This window comes from Saccostrea cucullata, unplaced genomic scaffold, assembly GCF_032062105.1.
Source record: "Saccostrea cucullata isolate Sc308-1 unplaced genomic scaffold, CSIRO_AGI_Scuc_v1 ctg254, whole genome shotgun sequence".
NCBI lineage: Eukaryota > Metazoa > Mollusca > Bivalvia > Ostreida > Ostreidae > Saccostrea > Saccostrea cuccullata.
Genome location: NW_026924791.1, coordinates 212,959 through 231,349, shown reverse-complemented (window position 1 = coordinate 231,349; position 18,391 = coordinate 212,959). Strand labels below are relative to the sequence as shown.

The window sequence follows — 18,391 nt, the reverse complement described above, 5'->3', positions numbered from 1 at the left end:
TTAAATGATTGTTAGGCTGGTATATAATATTTTTTAATCCTTACCACATTAATAGTCGCCCGCTCGGCGCAGTGGTTAGAGCGTCTACTCTCGAGTTTTGAAGTAAGGAGGTGATCCTTAAGTCGCACGTGGAGACCGGTCCTTCGGATGAGATTGTATAAACCGAGGTCCCATGTCGCAGTAGGTCCCTCCCTTCTAAATGGCCCTGAGTGCCAAGTATAGGACAATATTAGCAGCTCTCCACCGGAAAGTGGTTGCGTCTCCGTATGAGTGAAAATTCTCGAGAGGGACGTTAAACAATATACAATCAATCAATCAGTCAATCAATCCTTACTGCATTCGTTATGCTAGTATGGAGACATTTTTGAAAGTCTGTTTTCTGTCCGTACTGCATTTACCATTCAGCGAAATACTGAGATGTTCCGAGTTCTGAAATGTTGGAGAAGGATTAATCGTCACCAGAATATAAATGTTAGCATTAAGGTATTACAGAACTTTCTAAAAAAAAAAAATTAGACTCTGCTTGTATTTTGACAATTATTTCACTTACCTGTCCTTGCTGGAATACTTGATTGAAAAATGATACATTAGAGGTGGTGATACACACAACATGCTATCCTTACAAGTTATGTGACGAAAAAATGACAAAAACGACGGTTTTTGTACCATTTTTAGCTCACCTGAGCCGAAGGCTCAAGTGAGCTTTTCTGATCACATTGTGTCCGTCGTCCGTCTGTCCGTCTGTAAACTTTTCACATTTTCGACTTCTTCTCAAGAACCATTGGGCCAATTTTGACCAAACTTAACAAGGGGAGATAATCCAGAAAAGACAAAAATAGGGTGGTACAAAGCATCCTTGGGTGATTTAAATTGTTAAAATGAAGGGCCAAATCCCTTAACAAGGGTAATCATCCTTGGGTGAAAAGGAATTTAAATTGTTAAATTGTTCAAATCAACCCTTAACAAGGGGATTGGGCGGGGCCATGGGGAATCAAAGTTTTACATTGAAATATATAGGAAAAATCTTTAAAAATCTTCTTCTCAAGAACCACTGCGCCAGAAAAGCTGAAACTAATGTTGAAGCATCCTTGGGTAGTGTAGATTCTAAATTGTTCAAATCATAACCCCCGGGGGTAGGGTGGGGCCACAATGGGGAATCAAAGTTTTACATATAAATATATAGGGGAAAACTTCAAAAATCTTCTTCTCAAGAACCACTGGGCCAGAAAAGCTGAAACTTATGTGGAAGCATCCTGGGGTTGTGTAGATTCTAAATTGTTCAAATAATGACCCCCAAGGGTAGGGTGGGGCCACAATGGGGAATCAAATTTTACATAGAAATATTTAGGAGAAATCTTTGAAAATTTTATTCTCAAGAACCACTGGGCCAGAAAAGCTGAAGCTTATGTGGAAGCATCCTTGGGTAGTGTAAATTCTAAATTGTTCAAATAATGACCCCCAAGGATAGGGCGGGGCCACAATGGGGAATCAAAGTTTTACATAGAAATATATTGGACAATCTTTGAAAAGCGGAAACTTATGTGGAAGCATCTTGGGGTAGTGTAGATTTTTAAATTGTCTAAATTATGATCAATGGGGAAAGGTGGGGTCACAATATGTATTACAAGGGGGAAATCTAATAAAGTACAGAATGGTCAAAGCTTCTCAGGTGAGTGATGTGGCCCATGGGCCTCTTGTTTAAACAACTCGGGATGTAAAGTTTAAAAAATGTTTTAGTGACTTTGAGCCATAATTTGGTAACTAATTTTTTTAGACAATTCTATGAAAGCCCGTTGACTTTACAATACTTAACTCTTCTTCCAATTTGTAAACACTTTTAGCTCACCTGAGCCGAAGGCTCAAGTGACCTTTTCTGATTACATTTTGTCCGTCGTCCATCTGTCCGTCTGTCCGCTGTAAACTTTTCACATTTTCGACTTCTTCTCAAGAACCACTGGGCCAATTTTGACCAAACTTTGTACAAAGCATCCTTGGGTATTGTTAAAATGAAGGGCCAAGTCCCTTCACAAGGGGAGATAATCAAGAAAAGACAAAAATAGGGTGGGGTCATTAAAAAATCTTCTTCTCAAGAACCACTGGGCCAGTAAGGCTGAAACTTATATGGAGGCACCCTGGGATAGTGTAGATTCTAAATTGTTCAAATCATGACCCCCGGGGGTAGAGCGGGGCCACAATGGGGAATCAAAGTTTTACATAGAAATATTTAGAAAAAATCTTTGAAAATCTTCTTCTCGAGAACCACTGGGCCAGAAAAGCTGAAAGTGATGTGGAAGCATTGTGGGATAGTGTAGATTCTAAATTGTTCAAATCATGACCCCCGGGGGTAGGGCGGGGCCACAATGGGGAATCAAAGTTTTACATTGAAATATATAGGATAATCTTTGAAAATCTTCTTCTCAAGAACCACTGGGCCAGTAAAGCTGAAACTGATGTGGAAGCACCCTGGGGTAATGTAGATTCTAAATTGTTCAAATCATGACCCCCGAGGGTAGGGCAGGGCCATAATGGGGAATAAAATTTTTACATAGAAATATATAGAAAAAAATCTTTGAAAATCTTCTTTTCAAGAAGCACTGTGCCAGAAAAGCTGAAACTTATGTTGAAGCATCCTGGGGTAGTGTAGATTCTAAATTGTTCAAATCATAACCCCCGGGGTAGGGCGGGGCCACAATGGGGAATCCAAGTTTTACATATAAATATATAGGGAAAAACTTTAAAAATCTTCTTCTCAAGAACCACTGGGCCAGAAAAGCTGAAACTTATGTGGAAGCATCCTGGGGTAGTGTAGATTCTAAATTGTTCAAATAATGACCCCCAAGGGTAGGGTGGGGCCACAATGGGGAATCAAAGTTTTACATAGAAATATTTAGGAGAAATCTTTGAAAATTTTATTCTCAAGAACCACTGGGCCAGAAAAGCTGAAGCTTATGTGGAAGCATCCTTGGGTAGGGTAGATTCTAAATTGTTCAAATAATGACCCCCAAGGATAGGGCGGGGCCACAATGGGGAATCAAAGTTTTACATAGAAATATATTGGACAATCTTTGAAAAGCGGAAACTTATGTGGAAGCATCTTGGGGTAGTGTAGATTTTTAAATTGTCTAAATTATGATCAATGGGGTAAGGTGGGGTCACAATATGTATTTCAAGGGGGAAATCTAGTAAAGAACAGAATGGTCAAAGCTTCTCAGGTGAGTGATGTGGCCCATGGGCCTCTTGTTTAAACAACTCGGGATGTAAAGTTTAAAAAATGTTTTAGTGACTTTGAGCCATAATTTGGTAACTAATTTTTTCAGACAATTCTATGAAAGCCCGTTGACTTTACAATACTTGACTCTTCTTCCAATTTGTAAACACTTTTTAGCTCACCTGAGCCGAAGGCTCAAGTGAGCTTTTCTGATCACATTTTGTCCGTCGTCCGTCCGTCCGTCTATCTGTCCGTTTGTCTGTCTGTCCGTCGGTAAACTTTTCACATTTTCGACTTCTTCTCAAGAACCACTGGGCCAATTTTGACCAAACTTTGTACAAAGCATCCTTGGGTGAAAGGAATTTTAAATTGTTAAAATGAAGGGCCAAGTCCCTTCACAAGGGGAGATAATCAAGAAAAGACAAAAATAGGGTGGGGTCATTAAAAAATCTTCTTCTCAAGAACCACTGGGCCAGTAAGGCTGAAACTTATATGGAGGCACCCTGGGATAGTGTAGATTCTAAATTGTTCAAATCATGACCCCCGGGGGTAGAGCGGGGCCACAATGGGGAATCAAAGTTTTACATAGAAATATTTAGAAAAAATCTTTGAAAATCTTCTTCTCAAGAACCACTGGGCCAGAAAAGCTGAAACTGATGTGGAAGCATTGTGGGATAGTGTAGATTCTAAATTGTTCAAATCATGACCCCCGGGGGTAGGGCGGGGCCACAATGGGGAATCAAAGTTTTACATTGAAATATATAGGATAATCTTTGAAAATCTTCTTCTCAAGAACCACTGGGCCAGTAAAGCTGAAACTGATGTGGAAGCACCCTGGGGTAATGTAGATTCTAAATTGTTCAAATCATGACCCCCGAGGGTAGGGCAGGGCCATAATGGGGAATAAAATTTTTACATAGAAATATATAGAAAAAAATCTTTGAAAATCTTCTTTTCAAGAACCACTGTGCCAGAAAAGCTGAAACTTATGTTGAAGCATCCTGGGGTAGTGTAGATTCTAAATTGTTCAAATCATAACCCCCGGGGTAGGGCGGGGCCACAATGGGGAATCCAAGTTTTACATATAAATATATAGGGAAAAACTTTAAAAATCTTCTTCTCAAGAACCACTGGGCCAGAAAAGCTGAAACTTATGTGGAAGCATCCTGGGGTAGTGTAGATTCTAAATTGTTCAAATAATGACCCCCAAGGGTAGGGTGGGGCCACAATGGGGAATCAAATTTTACATAGAAATATTTAGGAGAAATCTTTGAAAATTTTATTCTCAAGAACCACTTGGCCAGAAAAGCTGAAGCTTATGTGGAAGCATCCTTGGGTAGGGTAGATTCTAAATTGTTCAAATAATGACCCCCATGGATAGGGCGGGGCCACAATGGGGAATCAAAGTTTTACATAGAAATATATTGGACAATCTTTGAAAAGCGGAAACTTATGTGGAAGCATCTTGGGGTAGTGTAGATTTTTAAATTGTCTAAATTATGATCAATGGGGTAAGGTGGGGTCACAATATGTATTTCAAGGGGGAAATCTAGTAAAGAACAGAATGGTCAAAGCTTCTCAGGTGAGTGATGTGGCCCATGGGCCTCTTGTTTAAACAACTCGGGATGTAAAGTTTAAAAAATGTTTTAGTGACTTTGAGCCATAATTTGGTAACTAATTTTTTCAGACAATTCTATGAAAGCCCGTTGACTTTACAATACTTGACTCTTCTTCCAATTTGTAAACACTTTTTAGCTCACCTGAGCCGAAGGCTCAAGTGAGCTTTTCTGATCACATTTTGTCCGTCCGTCCGTCTATCTGTCCGTTTGTCTGTCTGTCCGTCGGTAAACTTTTCACATTTTCGACTTCTTCTCAAGAACCACTGGGCCAATTTTGACCAAACTTTGTACAAAGCATCCTTGGGTGAAAGGAATTTTAAATTGTTAAAATGAAGGGCCAAGTCCCTTCACAAGGGGAGATAATCAAGAAAAGACAAAAATAGGGTGGGGTCATTAAAAAATCTTCTTCTCAAGAACCACTGGGCCAGTAAAGGCTGAAACTTATATGGAGGCACCCTGGGATAGTGTAGATTCTAAATTGTTCAAATCATGACCCCCGGGGGTAGAGCGGGGCCACAATGGGGAATCAAATTTTTACATAGAAATATTTAGAAAAAATCTTTGAAAATCTTCTTCTCAAGAACCACTGGGCCAGAAAAGCTGAAACTGATGTGGAAGCATTGTGGGATAGTGTAGATTCTAAATTGTTCAAATCATGACCCCCGGGGGTAGGGCGGGGCCACAATGGGGAATCAAAGTTTTACATTGAAATATATAGGATAGTCTTTGAAAATCTTCTTCTCAAGAACCACTGGGCCAGTAAAGCTGAAACTGATGTGGAAGCACCCTGGGGTAATGTAGATTCTAAATTGTTCAAATCATGACCCCCGAGGGTAGGGCAGGGCCATAATGGGGAATAAAATTTTTACATAGAAATATATAGAAAAAAATCTTTGAAAATCTTCTTTTCAAGAACTACTGGGCCAGAAAAGCTGAAACTCATGTGGTAGCACCCTGGGGTAGTGTAGATTCTAAATTGCTCAAATCATGACCCCCGGGGGTAGGGCGGGGCCACAATGGGGCATCAATGTTTTGCATAGAAATATATAGGAAAAATCTTTGAAAATCTTCTTCTCAAGAACCACTGGGCCAGAAAAGCTGAAACTGATGTGGAAGCACCCTTGGTGTAGTGTAGATTCTAAATTGTTCAAATCATGACCCCAGGGGGTAGGGCAGGGCCACAATATGTATTACAAGGGGGAAATCTGGTAAAGAACAATATGACAAAAGATTGTCAGGTGAGCGATGTGGCCCATGGACCTCTTGTTAGCTCACATGAGCCGAAGGCTCAAGTGAGTTTTTCTGATCACATTTTGTCCGTCTGTCTGTCTGTCCGTCCGTCTGTTAACTTTTCACATATTTGACTTCTCAAGAACCACTGGGTGAATTTTAAGCAAACATGGTACAAAGCATCCATAGGTAAAGTGGAGTTTAAATTTTTAAAATGAAGGGCCAAGATTGCTCATAAGGGGAGATAATCAAGAAAAGACAAAAATAAGGTGGGGTTATTAAAAAATCATCTCAAGAACCGCTGGGCCAGAAAAGCTGAAACTTATGTGGAAGCATCCTAGGATAATGTAGATTCTAAATTGTTAAAATCATGACCCCCGGGGGTTGGGCGGGGCCACAATAGGGAATCCAAGTTTTACATACAAATATACAGGAAAAAACTTTAAAAACCTTCTTCTTAAGAACCACTGGGCCAGAAAAGCTGAAACTTATGTGGAAGCATCCTTGGGTAGTTTAAATTCTAAATTGTTAAAGTCATGACCCCCGGGGGTTGGGCGGGGCCACAATAGGGAATCAAAGTTTTACATAGAAATATATAAGAAAAATCTTTAAAAATCTTCTTCTCAAGAATCACTTGGGCAGAAAAACTGAAACTTATGTGGTAGCATCCTTGGGTAATTTACATACTAAATTGTTAAAATCGTGACCCCTGGGGGTTGGGTGGGGCCACAATAGGGAATTCAAGTTTTACATACAAATATATACGAAAAAACTTTAAAAATCTTCTTAAGAACCACTGGGCCAGAAAAGCTGAAACTTATGTGGAAGCAGCCTTGGGTAGTGTAGAATCTAAATTGTTAAAATTGTGACATGGGGGAAGGGGAGGGGATACAGCGAGGCCACAATAGGTATTACAAGGGAGGAAATCTGTTAAAGAACGGCATCCCCATACTTACTCAGGTGAGCGATGTGGCCCATGGGCCTCTTGTTGATTCCTCTGGTTGTATATACTTCTTAATTTGATTTCACTTTTGTATATTTAAAAGCCCAGTCAATATGAAACCACAATTTACATGTTAAAACGACTTTAGACAAACAATTCAATTTCCCATCTCCCTCTCTATCTTGTATAGCACAAGTATACGATCTACACGTTTCAAAACGAAATAAAAAATACAAGCACGTCCATACTATTTATAGCTTCTGATCAAAATATCCTAATAAGTTAAACATGGCTACCTTAAAAGCCACATGACTGAATTAGTATTCACAGAGTGTCGTGAGGTAACAAATCACTTTGTGAATATTATAGCCAAAGTTCCTGATATCTGTACATGTATTAAAATATTAATGTTATCAAAAGACCAGGAGCGGTCAATGACATGTTTATCCAACTGTAAATACAAGGTGAATAGGCCTAATATGTTTTATGCTTAATCATTGTTGTTAATTCTGGTATTTTATAGAAGTGGGAAATATAGACAATTGGGTAGTTCCTGATTACCCTATCTGTCTTGTTTTTGAGCATCTGTATCTGTTATCCCCTCGCAACAAAGTTAGAGGGGATATAATGTTTATGAAGATGTGAGATAATTCCGTGCGAAACGGAAGTGGGGTAATTTGCATCGACATGTCGAATGCTGCCTTGATTTATAAAATTATATGCTCTTGAAGAGAGGATACCCCTTTTTTCGGTGCCCTTGTCAGCTCACCTGAGCTGAAAGCTCAAGTAAGCTTTTCTGATTACCTTTTGCCAGTACTCCGGCTTGCTGTCCGTCCGTCGGTAGACTTCTCCAGAATCAATGGGTCAATTTCGGCAAAACTTCCCACAACGGGGATTCAAGTTGTTTTTTTTTTCCAATGAGAGGCCAGGCTTTCATTCAAGTGGAGATAATCAAGAAATAGGATATTGGTGACATGTTCTTATAATCTTCTCAAGAACCACTTGTCCAAAAAATTAAACAAATAGGTAACCTATAGGTATACACAGTATATATTCAAGTTTGTTTAAATCATGACCCCTGGGATTAGGCTGGAGTCACAAAGGTGGATAATAGTTAAAGTAATTTTTAAGAAAAAAATCTTCGAACATCCTCTTAGAAAGACATGTTCAGTCATATTGATATGGTGGCATTGTGAAGTAGTATAGATTCAAGTTTGTTCAAATCATGATCCACTAGGGTAGAGTAGGGCTACAATGGGGCATCAAAGTTTTACATACACATAGTTATGTAGTAGAAAATTCATTGATAAAAACATCATCAAGTAGTGTTAATTCAAGTGTGTTCACGATTCATGAACCACGGGGGTAAAGAGAGACAATAATTTGGAATCAAGTTTTCGAAAAAGAATACATGTAGGGTAAAATCTTTATATAAATTTTTTGCTGAGCAAAAAACCCACGCATTACACTGATATGAAAGCACCCTCAGGCAATTTAAAATTTAAGCCCCCCCCCCCTGTAAAATATTAATTACTGAACAGATTTGTGTTTTTACTGGCCAATGTACTAAGGTGAACGATGTTACCGATGGGTCTCTTGTTTTATTATTATAATAGACCCACTACAGGGTTGGATTATAATCATTTAACCGTTTAGACCTTTATTTATCTTGTTGGAGGCGGGGTGATGGAATTATGTCTTTGGCATTCATAAGTTCATATCGTAAAATTTAATTAATATGTATAATGTTTACGTATTAACCAGTGTACATGACTTTGTATAAATATGAATGGATTCAATAATTGTTCGTTTTCGTACAGGTGCAATTAAAATCGTGTACCACGTAAGATTGGACTTTACTGGATTCACCTCAATATTTTATTAAGATATTGGTAACTTGATCGGAGATGTTAACCATTGACTATTATAGTGGTTAATTTATTTGCTTATTTCTTAACGACGTTTGATACAATTTTAATGTCATAATAATTAACAAGCTAATTCAGAGAATTCGTGTCCCCCGCTTATCAACTTTTGTAGAATTATTAAATGTATACATGTATACTGAAGCAAATAAAATACGTGTATGTCAATATGCATATAAAGATTTGATTGCTCATTCTTCATTATGTGTATAGAAGTTTTTTTTATATGGAATTTATCACACTGTAATGATGATTTTATAACCTCATAAATTTTTCATTTCACATGCTGAATACTATCATTTAGTAAAAAAAAAGTATTTTTAAAAAAAGAAAAAGAAAGGTTCGACCGAGATTCGATCCCGGGACCTCTCACATTTGAAGCGAGAGACATAACCACTAGACCACGGAATCACTTAACATGGTGTGAAGTATATGCAGAAGTGAAGTCACATACATGTATATATTCATGTTTTCATGTTCGGTATTCTCAAAATTTTACATAATCCATGGTGTTTGATTTATTTAGCCTTTATTAAACATTTCTAATAGATGTAATAAGAACATAAAGTCCGCCGAGAACCTGTTTTATACGCAATAACTCTCCTCATACCCCTGCGCTAAAAATAGCGACATGTAATACTATAAATACTAATAAAGCAAACGGGGCGGGGCACTTTGAGAGGGGCGAGAGACGTCCTAGGGAGTTTTGATATAAAATTACATTGCATATGCTCAAAATCTTCTTGAAATATCGCCCGGAAATAATAGTATTACACACAGACAGAATGTATAAATTTACGACCTTGAACTTTGACCTTTTGACCTTAAAATCAATAGGGGTCTTTATTAGGCCACAGGAAGTTGTTATATAAAATTTCATTGCAATAGCTCAAATGGTTCTAGAGATATCGTGTGGAAACGAAAGTGTTTTAACAGACAGAATTTGCTTATTTATGACCTTGACCTTTGACCTTTTGACCTCAAAATCAATAGGGGTCTTCTTTAGTCCATAGGGAGTTGCTATGCTAAATTTCATTGCAAAAGCTCAAAGGGTTCTCGAGATATCGTGTGGAAACGAAAGCGTTACAGACAGACAGAAAGACGGACGGACGGACGGACAGACGGACGGACGGACGGACGGACAAACCCAAATTAATATCCCCCACTTTTCAAGCGGGGGACAAATATTTATCAATTCAAATGGCAATTTTACTAACATACTGTCAATATATTTTCTTTTTTCAACAGGTCAGCGATACTTGCTTAATTAGATAAAATATGTCAATGGTCACAAAAACCAAAATTTATACCTGTTGTGAATGTATACTAATTGGTTTTTACCCAGCATGCAACATTTGTAACAGTTACAAAAATCCACTACAAGTGTTGGTAAGTTTTCAGTCCAAGGGCGTTTCAGATTTGTAAAACATCTCTTAACATAGAAAAAATGAAAACTATTTCTTGATTTAATTGTTTCGGAACATTAAAATCATGTTTTACATTTTCCTCATATTTGTCGAAATAATAAAAATGAGAAAACATGGATTTATAAGAACCGTCCGAATCGTGATATGGACATCGTACACAGGTACTCTGTAATATAAGGAATGAACAATTGTTCAAAGGAGGAAAGGATTTTATATGAAACCACGCCATCCAGACATATAATCGATATCGTCAATTCGTGAAGATTTTCCCCATTATAAGAACAGCGTGAATCATTAGGAAGCCACAGCAGCTCGAAAGCGCTTCCGATACTTAAAATGAAACTATTGCGAATACTTGCTAAAAATACATAATTGCAAAAATATTTAAAAAAGAAAAAAAAAACAATGTGTTAAAATTGTGACGAAATTAAGTATGGCTGGAAATTCTCCTCATATAGCGCCGTACCAAAGTTACGGAATCTCTTCTTCAGCGCTAGGCGAAGTGCAATCCAACGGATCTGAAATTATGGCCAACGTTACGGATGCTGAATATTTGTTCACTGTTGACTCCACTTCCCCCCTTCCACCAACATTCCAGGACCAATTAATTAAAACAGTAGTACTTGTTGTTCTCTTTACCATATCATTAATAGGAAATACAGCGACTTTAATTCAAATGTACCGTGTTCGCAAACGGCGCTCCACGATAAATACACTCATTGTGAATTTGGCAATAGCGGATCTCATTGTTACTTTCTTTTGCATGGCAGCGGAAGCTATTTGGGCATTGACAGTCCAGTGGGTGGCAGGCGTGGCCATGTGCAAGATGCTGCGCTTCATACAGGGGACGGGGCTTTTAGTGTCCACGTACATTACTGTTGTGATTAGCCTAGATAGGTGCTGTGTAATTACTGACCCAATTAGCCGGAACAAGGCTCCACAGAGGGTGAAAATAATGATCATCATGTCGTGGTTCCTCAGTGCCTTATTTAGCGTACCCCAGGTAAGTCAAAGTAAGAAAGAGCCCCCCCCCCTTCTCTCCAGCGGGAGGGGGACCATGTCTAGTCAAATTTATTTTAAACAAGAAAAAAAATGAAAAAAGAAAGTGAATTATATCTCATGACGAATAACAATTTTTACGATTGTATGATGTGAATGATTTTAATAAACGGATTCTTGATTTTCTGCAAATTGATTGTAAACTTTTACAAATCATAAACTTGCGATTATGATTATTTTTTTATAAAAAGAATTGAATATTAAATATCAGAAATGTTCCTTTTTGTAAAAAAAATTTAAAACAACTGTTCATGAATATTACAGTGTGTGTATATATATATATTTATAATGGCATTCCATATTGAGCACTAATTTCATTTAAAATTATTCATTTTGAATTATCTCTCTGAAGAAAAGTATTAATTTTAAATAAGATTGAATTCTTAAAAACAGTCTGTATAAAAACATTTTCTTGGTAATTTCATTTCATTTTGTGAAAAGACCACTAATGCATGCGAAATGTGAAAATTCCAAACACTAGTAGCGTGTCTTCCTTTCACCACGTAATCAAATCCACACAAATCAATACAATTTCCCCTCAATCAACGAAAATTTTCACCGAGAAAAAAGACATTTTAAAGTAAATTAACGACTAATCAACCTTATACATGTAAGATAATTAGCGGTGTTTGTTTGACATCAAAATAGTATCACAATGCATGTATTATCTGTACAGTTTCAGATAATGCATATTGAAATTAATGTTAGAAAAAATAAATTAAAAAATTGGTCCCTGGTTTCAAGCTAAGATCATGATTCGACCAACTTATATTGAAAAGATGGACATCTAATTCCTTAAATCGAAAATTAAAATAAAATATGCATGTACAATCCATACAATTTTCAATATTCTTTTGAATTCCCATTTCATTTTTTTTTTTAAATTAGCAAAATAATTTTTATGCTAATTTGTTATATTTCAAATTTTCTGTCACAGACAAAACAATATTCATGCAGAAAAAAACTGAGAAACTAAGCCTGTGATTAATTGTTCTTTCTACATGTCGCGAAAAAATTTTTTTCCAGTTCATCGTTCACCGTAAAGACTAGATATATGCTTATCAAAAAGTCAATAACATTTTGATAAGATCTATACCTACTTTATATATTTATACATATGTAGGCGACAAAAATAATTTTATATCTTTATACTTGTGCAACATATGGAGAGCTCAATAAAAATTATTCTTTTATTCCCGAGATCATTGGTCAACTTTGTGATGACAGTTATCTTTTCATACACAGAAGACATCTTCCGATTCTTCCCGTCTTGTAATCGGGAATTTCCATGCAAACATTTATGTCGGGATCCCATGCGGAAACACGGTTAGCAGCTGGTAATTGATCCTAAAACTTGAGAGGAAACTGTTAACAACAGATGGGTCGATCTTAGAGATCACAGTATATTACATTTTCTTAATAACTAAATCAACTCCAGTTTTACGAAATTCTATCACCGTTTTGCACTTATGAAGTGCAATTATGTTGCCTTGATAAATCATCTGAGTTGGCGGGAAATTTTCATCACTTTTTTGTACTAACTTGATATGTGATAAAGCCAAATTAATTTGCAAAATCATCTATAATAATTATTGTCTCCGTGAATGTAGATAAATTAGATATACGTCAGCAATATTCATTAAAACCCTCGTCCTCCTAAAACGTTTGTGTCTAGAAGCAAAATCTTATTTCCATTATATCATCCAATTACGCGTCCCTAACGATTTTTCCCCTCTCACTCTCTGTATTCATTTACTAGTAGTTGAAACACTTCATACAAATACATGTACAATGTTTTGTTGAAACTGTTAAAACTTGTATATTCCCATCAACACATGAAAATAAAATCTTGAGATATAGAACTTAAGGTTCATAAACCCTCTGCTCACTCATATGAAATTTTTCTTTAACTTTTATGATTTTCCAAAGGAAATGTATATGCTGAATAAAATACAAACAATTATAACATGGCGTGCGGGGCAAAATTTGACTAAAAAGGCACTTAAACTTGACAAATTTATAAAGGAATAATAGACATTTGTGTCATTAAGAGTTATCTCTCTTATCAGAGTATCAATGTACCTTAAATCTCCAGATGCATAACATAAACGAGATGTATCGTGACCTATTTCTGTAAATCACATTTAATACTCTTATTATAAGAAGTTCATGACTTGTCTAATAGATTGCATAACCCAAAATTCACGTGACAAGAGGATGCAATAATAAAATTGCCCACTAGGAAAGTAGATCCATTAATTAAAAGTATTGATTTGGGGGGGGGGGGTTAAAGCAGTTTATTTGTGGTAAAAAGAAAACATGTCCATGCGTCAAACATATTCCTCAAACTTTTGAAAGATATGGATTTGAAAACTAAAATAATCAGAAATATAAAAAGCTTCGTGTTTCCAGTCCAAAGAGAATAAATGTCCAAAGAGAATAAATGCTAACGGAGTTTTGCAAATTGCTTCTTTTTCTTGCATTTTTATTTATTTTACAAGACATAAACGTCAAATACGATGTTCAGAAGAAACTAAATGTTCATTTATTTGCTGATGAAGAAGTGATGCTTCATTGCATAAAAATATTTGTAAAATTGACAGACTGAAAGACAGTCAGACGAGCTGCCAAACCTCATCTGCCTTTTCCTTTGTTTTCTTTATTAGCAAATTAAATTTGACAGGATACGCGTCTTCCAGAACATTAACCACTTTGCAATAAAGTGATCGACAAAAACTCGATATATAAGATTTCATGAAAAAAAATTAAAAAAATTATCCTGCCGTTTTTTTAAGTCGTAGATTTTTAGAGGCGTTTCATTTAGGGATTTAAGAAGATTAACATCTCCAGCTGAGTGAAAAATCTCGAGGGACGTTTATATAAACCTACAACCAATACATCAAAATCAGCTCTTAACCATACATATTCTTCTTTCATGATATGACATTCCATCTAATGATTATCGATGAGTTGCTGCCTTTCGTATCGGCTATTATTATCTGCTAGTATATAGTTATATTAACAGGGTAATCTTCTTTCAACTCTATTAGCATTAATCAAGAAACTTTTACCTATGAGTTCATCAGCAAAATCGACCCAACTGTAGCAACGGGTTAATCTTTTGTCAACAAGTTAATAAGTACATATATTTCATGCAAGTACATCGTACATGTATTATTTCTGCAGTCAAAAATTGCTTCAAATAAACACAAATTGAACAAAATTTTCTCCAAGACATACAATCATGTATGGACAAACACCACCAAATGTTTTCCCATAGACTTCCATACAAACGTGAGCCCCTCTCACTGATACATATATTGAATTTCGGGCAAATGACCTTTTTGTCGTGAAAGTTCGAGATATTGGAAAACAAAACATGCCAGAAAAAATATATGGTCACGCGGCACTTTTACTTTCAATTTCCATTTGTTTACAACAAGGTGCGTTTGACACCAACTGAAAATCTCTAACCAAAGAGCACCCCTCCCTTCAAATTTTTACCTGTTACTCCTATATATCTCAAAGAAACCCAAGTCTTGATATGAGATTTTTATCAACTTTATTTCACTTGTCAAATACATAACAAGTCTTTTCTCTTATTGACCAATCACGCGCCAGGTAGCATTTTCTCCTCCGCACAACTTTGGGTGTCCAAAATGTCTGCGCCCATGTATTTGTTTATGTAGGGGTTTTTCCGTATGAATGCCCCTGGATTCCAACTCTCTTCAATCTGGTATTGTTAACTAGCTGTTTACAACATGTTTTGATATACCAGTGGTTATAACAAAAGACAATGTTACAGTAGATGTTGCTTATGAATGACTCACTATTATTGAAGTAAGACAAGCTGACATTTCGTTTTAATGCCGAGTGTAGAAAGGTCAAATAATAATTTTTAAAGCATGGCACGAATCTGGTATTAGATTTCCGGGGGGGGGGGGGGTTCGTTACGGACGTTAATTGATATAGGCGTTAATTTTCAGCGCTAAAAATCAAAATCCTCGGCGGTACAAAAAATTAAATTTTAGTTTTAAAAAGTTTTAAAAACTACGTATTTTGCTCCCAAAATCATATATCTGTTTAAACCTTGAAAACACACCTGGAATACTGTTATATGAATTAATAATGTTATGAATGTCAACTTTCTGGGGGGGTCTTAAAAAAAACGTTAGTTGATGCATAAATTTTTAATTTTTAGCATTAAAAGTTTAAAACCTCGGCAGTGCTTAGGCCTATATTTAAAGTTTATTCTAATGAAGTTTATAAAGTATGTATTTTGCTCCCGTTTATACCATGAATGCAAAAACACTCCTGAATTACCGTTATGATCATGGAAACCAATTTTTTTACAGCGACAAAATCTTATTCATTTTGTTTTTTCAATTAATATCCATGTCATTTTTCAGATCTGCATGGTTTGAATACAATTTAAAATAAAGAAGTTAATCTAATTGCTGGGACATGCACATGATTTTGTAAGAAAAATCCCCATTTTTTGCGAATAGTTGTTCGCTTCTTTTTACATGGTTTATGTTTAGTGTTTCCATAGAAGTAATTTGGAATGCCCATTCAACTGAAAAATAAAAATCTGCATTGAAAAGAGATTCAAACATTAAATCAAGTTCATGTCAAAAAATCGAAGTACTTACTTAAAACTATGCACTTGTAATGTATTCATGTTCAGTCTTAGAGCTGACCAGGGACCTATATACTAACAGTTGGTATATAGGTCCCGGAGCTGACGTCGATCTTTTCAGTATAAAAAAATGTTACAACACTGCGCTTGTAAGCCACATAAGAAATTAATTTCAAGTCTCGATGACAAATTGCGAGTATTTTCTGTAAGATCATGGTTTTTCCATTTTTATTCGATATTCTATATCAAAATATTATCATATATATACACTCTTAACACGATGCATATCAGATTTTTTCGAATCCTATTTATAAAAAGCATAAATAATACAGCAAAGATCTATTTCTTGAAACAAATCTTAGCTGACCTCTAACGTACAGTGTAACTAATTAGATGGTTCTTTATATCACATATTTTGGCGATTCATTGAATGCAGAAATGCAAAAATAAGTGTGCTTGTATGGTAGAGCTCTAATAAAGGAATTAAACAGAATCGCTCGAAAACTGCTGAAATTGCTTCTTGATACATGTAAAGACAGGCCATCTTCATAAAAAAAAAATTTTCTCTCAAATAGTTGTTATACAGTTTTAAAAGAACCGATTTTCATTTGATGTGTATGAACTTTAATCTGACACAGTGTATCGATTCTGATTTTTCATGTTTCATTTCATTTTTCATTCCGAACTTTTTTATTATTAACCTCTTTGTGGCTTTAAAGCGGTAAACATTCCATAATTATTATATGTCATATTGTATCGTATAATTTCAAAAGAATGTATATGAACTATAATCTGATCCAGTGTCTCGATTCTGCTGTTTTTTTCTTGACGAATGTTGCGATATAGGTATATTCTGAACTTTTTATTATTAATCTCTTAGGGACTTCTCGGGGATGCACTGCAGTCCTTTTTTTAATCAAAACACTTCAATCAGTTTTACAGATATGTAATGTATATCGTAGTTCGTAAAATTTTCTTTTATATACACATGTACAGTCTAATTGATGACGGGACAAAAACGATATATAAAATTTAGTATTTTTCATCCCTTGACAGCCAACATTAAGAAACAAAAATAATTTTCATCGTCATCTTTGGACCTAAACTGACTTCTTCGTTTTTTCATCGTAATCGTGCAATAGAACTGTCTAAAAGACCTTTTACTAACCCAGCCGACTTATGAGCTAAAACTTTGCTATACGATGTAATTTGATGGATTGGAACCCCCCCCCCCAAAAAAAAAAGCAAAGGTAAATTTGTTGGCGTCTTCCTGATTTGTTTTAACTTGTTTAACTTAATTAAACATTAGAGAAATTCATGTTAATCACTAGAGTTCATAATTGATTATTAGGTTCTTCTTCGTTTGATAATGTTCAAACATCATGCGGGACATGTTATTAGGTTTTATTTCCGTATGATAAATAAACAATTTGAGAAACAAACATAATCTTCGTGATTGGGGTTATTTATTTTCTTTTTATAAATGTATAAACTTTTGAAAAACACATGTATTTTTTGTTTCAAAAGAATCGATTTCCATTTGATCTTCAAGAAACTGATATTGTGTTGAGGCATATTTTACAAAATTATCAACGAACATTGTAAACTTTTTATGATAAGCCTCTTCTTGGCTAATAAGAGGTCCTTCTTCCCAAATTTTCTCATGTTCTGATAAAGTAATTAGAAATTTTGCTAACTCCTTAGACTTTCAAAGGAAGATTTTGACTAACCAGCCCATCTACATGTATGACCTAATCCTTTACTAATTCTAAACGGTGTAATTTGATGAATTGATTTTCAAAAAAAAAAAAAAGAAGAAAAAGAAGAAGAAGCAAAAGCGAAGGTTTTATGGCGTCTGTTTGATTTCTTTTCAATTGTTATCTAAATTTCTATTTGAAGAATTTTATGTTAATTACTAGGCTTTATAATGGAATATTAGGTCATTCTGTATTTTCTACCATAAAAGTTCTTTCAGAATTCAGACCCATGTACACGCAACCGGATGAAGCATTTGAATAAGGCGAACCCAAGGACTTTCAGTGACAATTCAATCTAAATTTCTTGAAAGCATAACAGATTATCAGAGGACAAAGGTATAAAAAGAAACCTTGGTTAACTGTCGTATTACAGGCTTAACCGTGCTATAGGGCTTACAGCGATGCCAGGTAGCTGTTTGAGGTTTCTTTTATCAGAATTCAGACAAAAGAAAGATGTGTTTATTAGCGTATTCAGCACGCATTGAAAGATGATTAATGAAACGCCAACACATTGAACAATGCATTCTTCGTGTGTTGATGCCATACAGTAAATGCAGAAATAGTCCTATGATTTTCTACAAAAT

The 18,391-nt window shown here is 35.6% G+C and overlaps 1 protein-coding gene across 3 annotated transcripts in view; it reads left to right on the top strand.

The window, feature by feature from the left end:
• Positions 1-10,682: 10,682 nt before the first annotated feature.
• Positions 10,683-18,391, top strand: part of LOC134267301 (gonadotropin-releasing hormone receptor-like) — a 38,472-nt gene continuing 30,763 nt past the window's right edge. For all 3 annotated transcript variants that reach the window (XM_062749528.1, XM_062749527.1, XM_062749526.1), the window contains exon 1: positions 10,683-11,355. In XM_062749528.1, the coding sequence (XP_062605512.1) occupies positions 10,786-11,355 (570 nt within the window). In that variant the 5' untranslated portion in view covers positions 10,683-10,785. The remainder of the gene's footprint in view (positions 11,356-18,391) is intronic.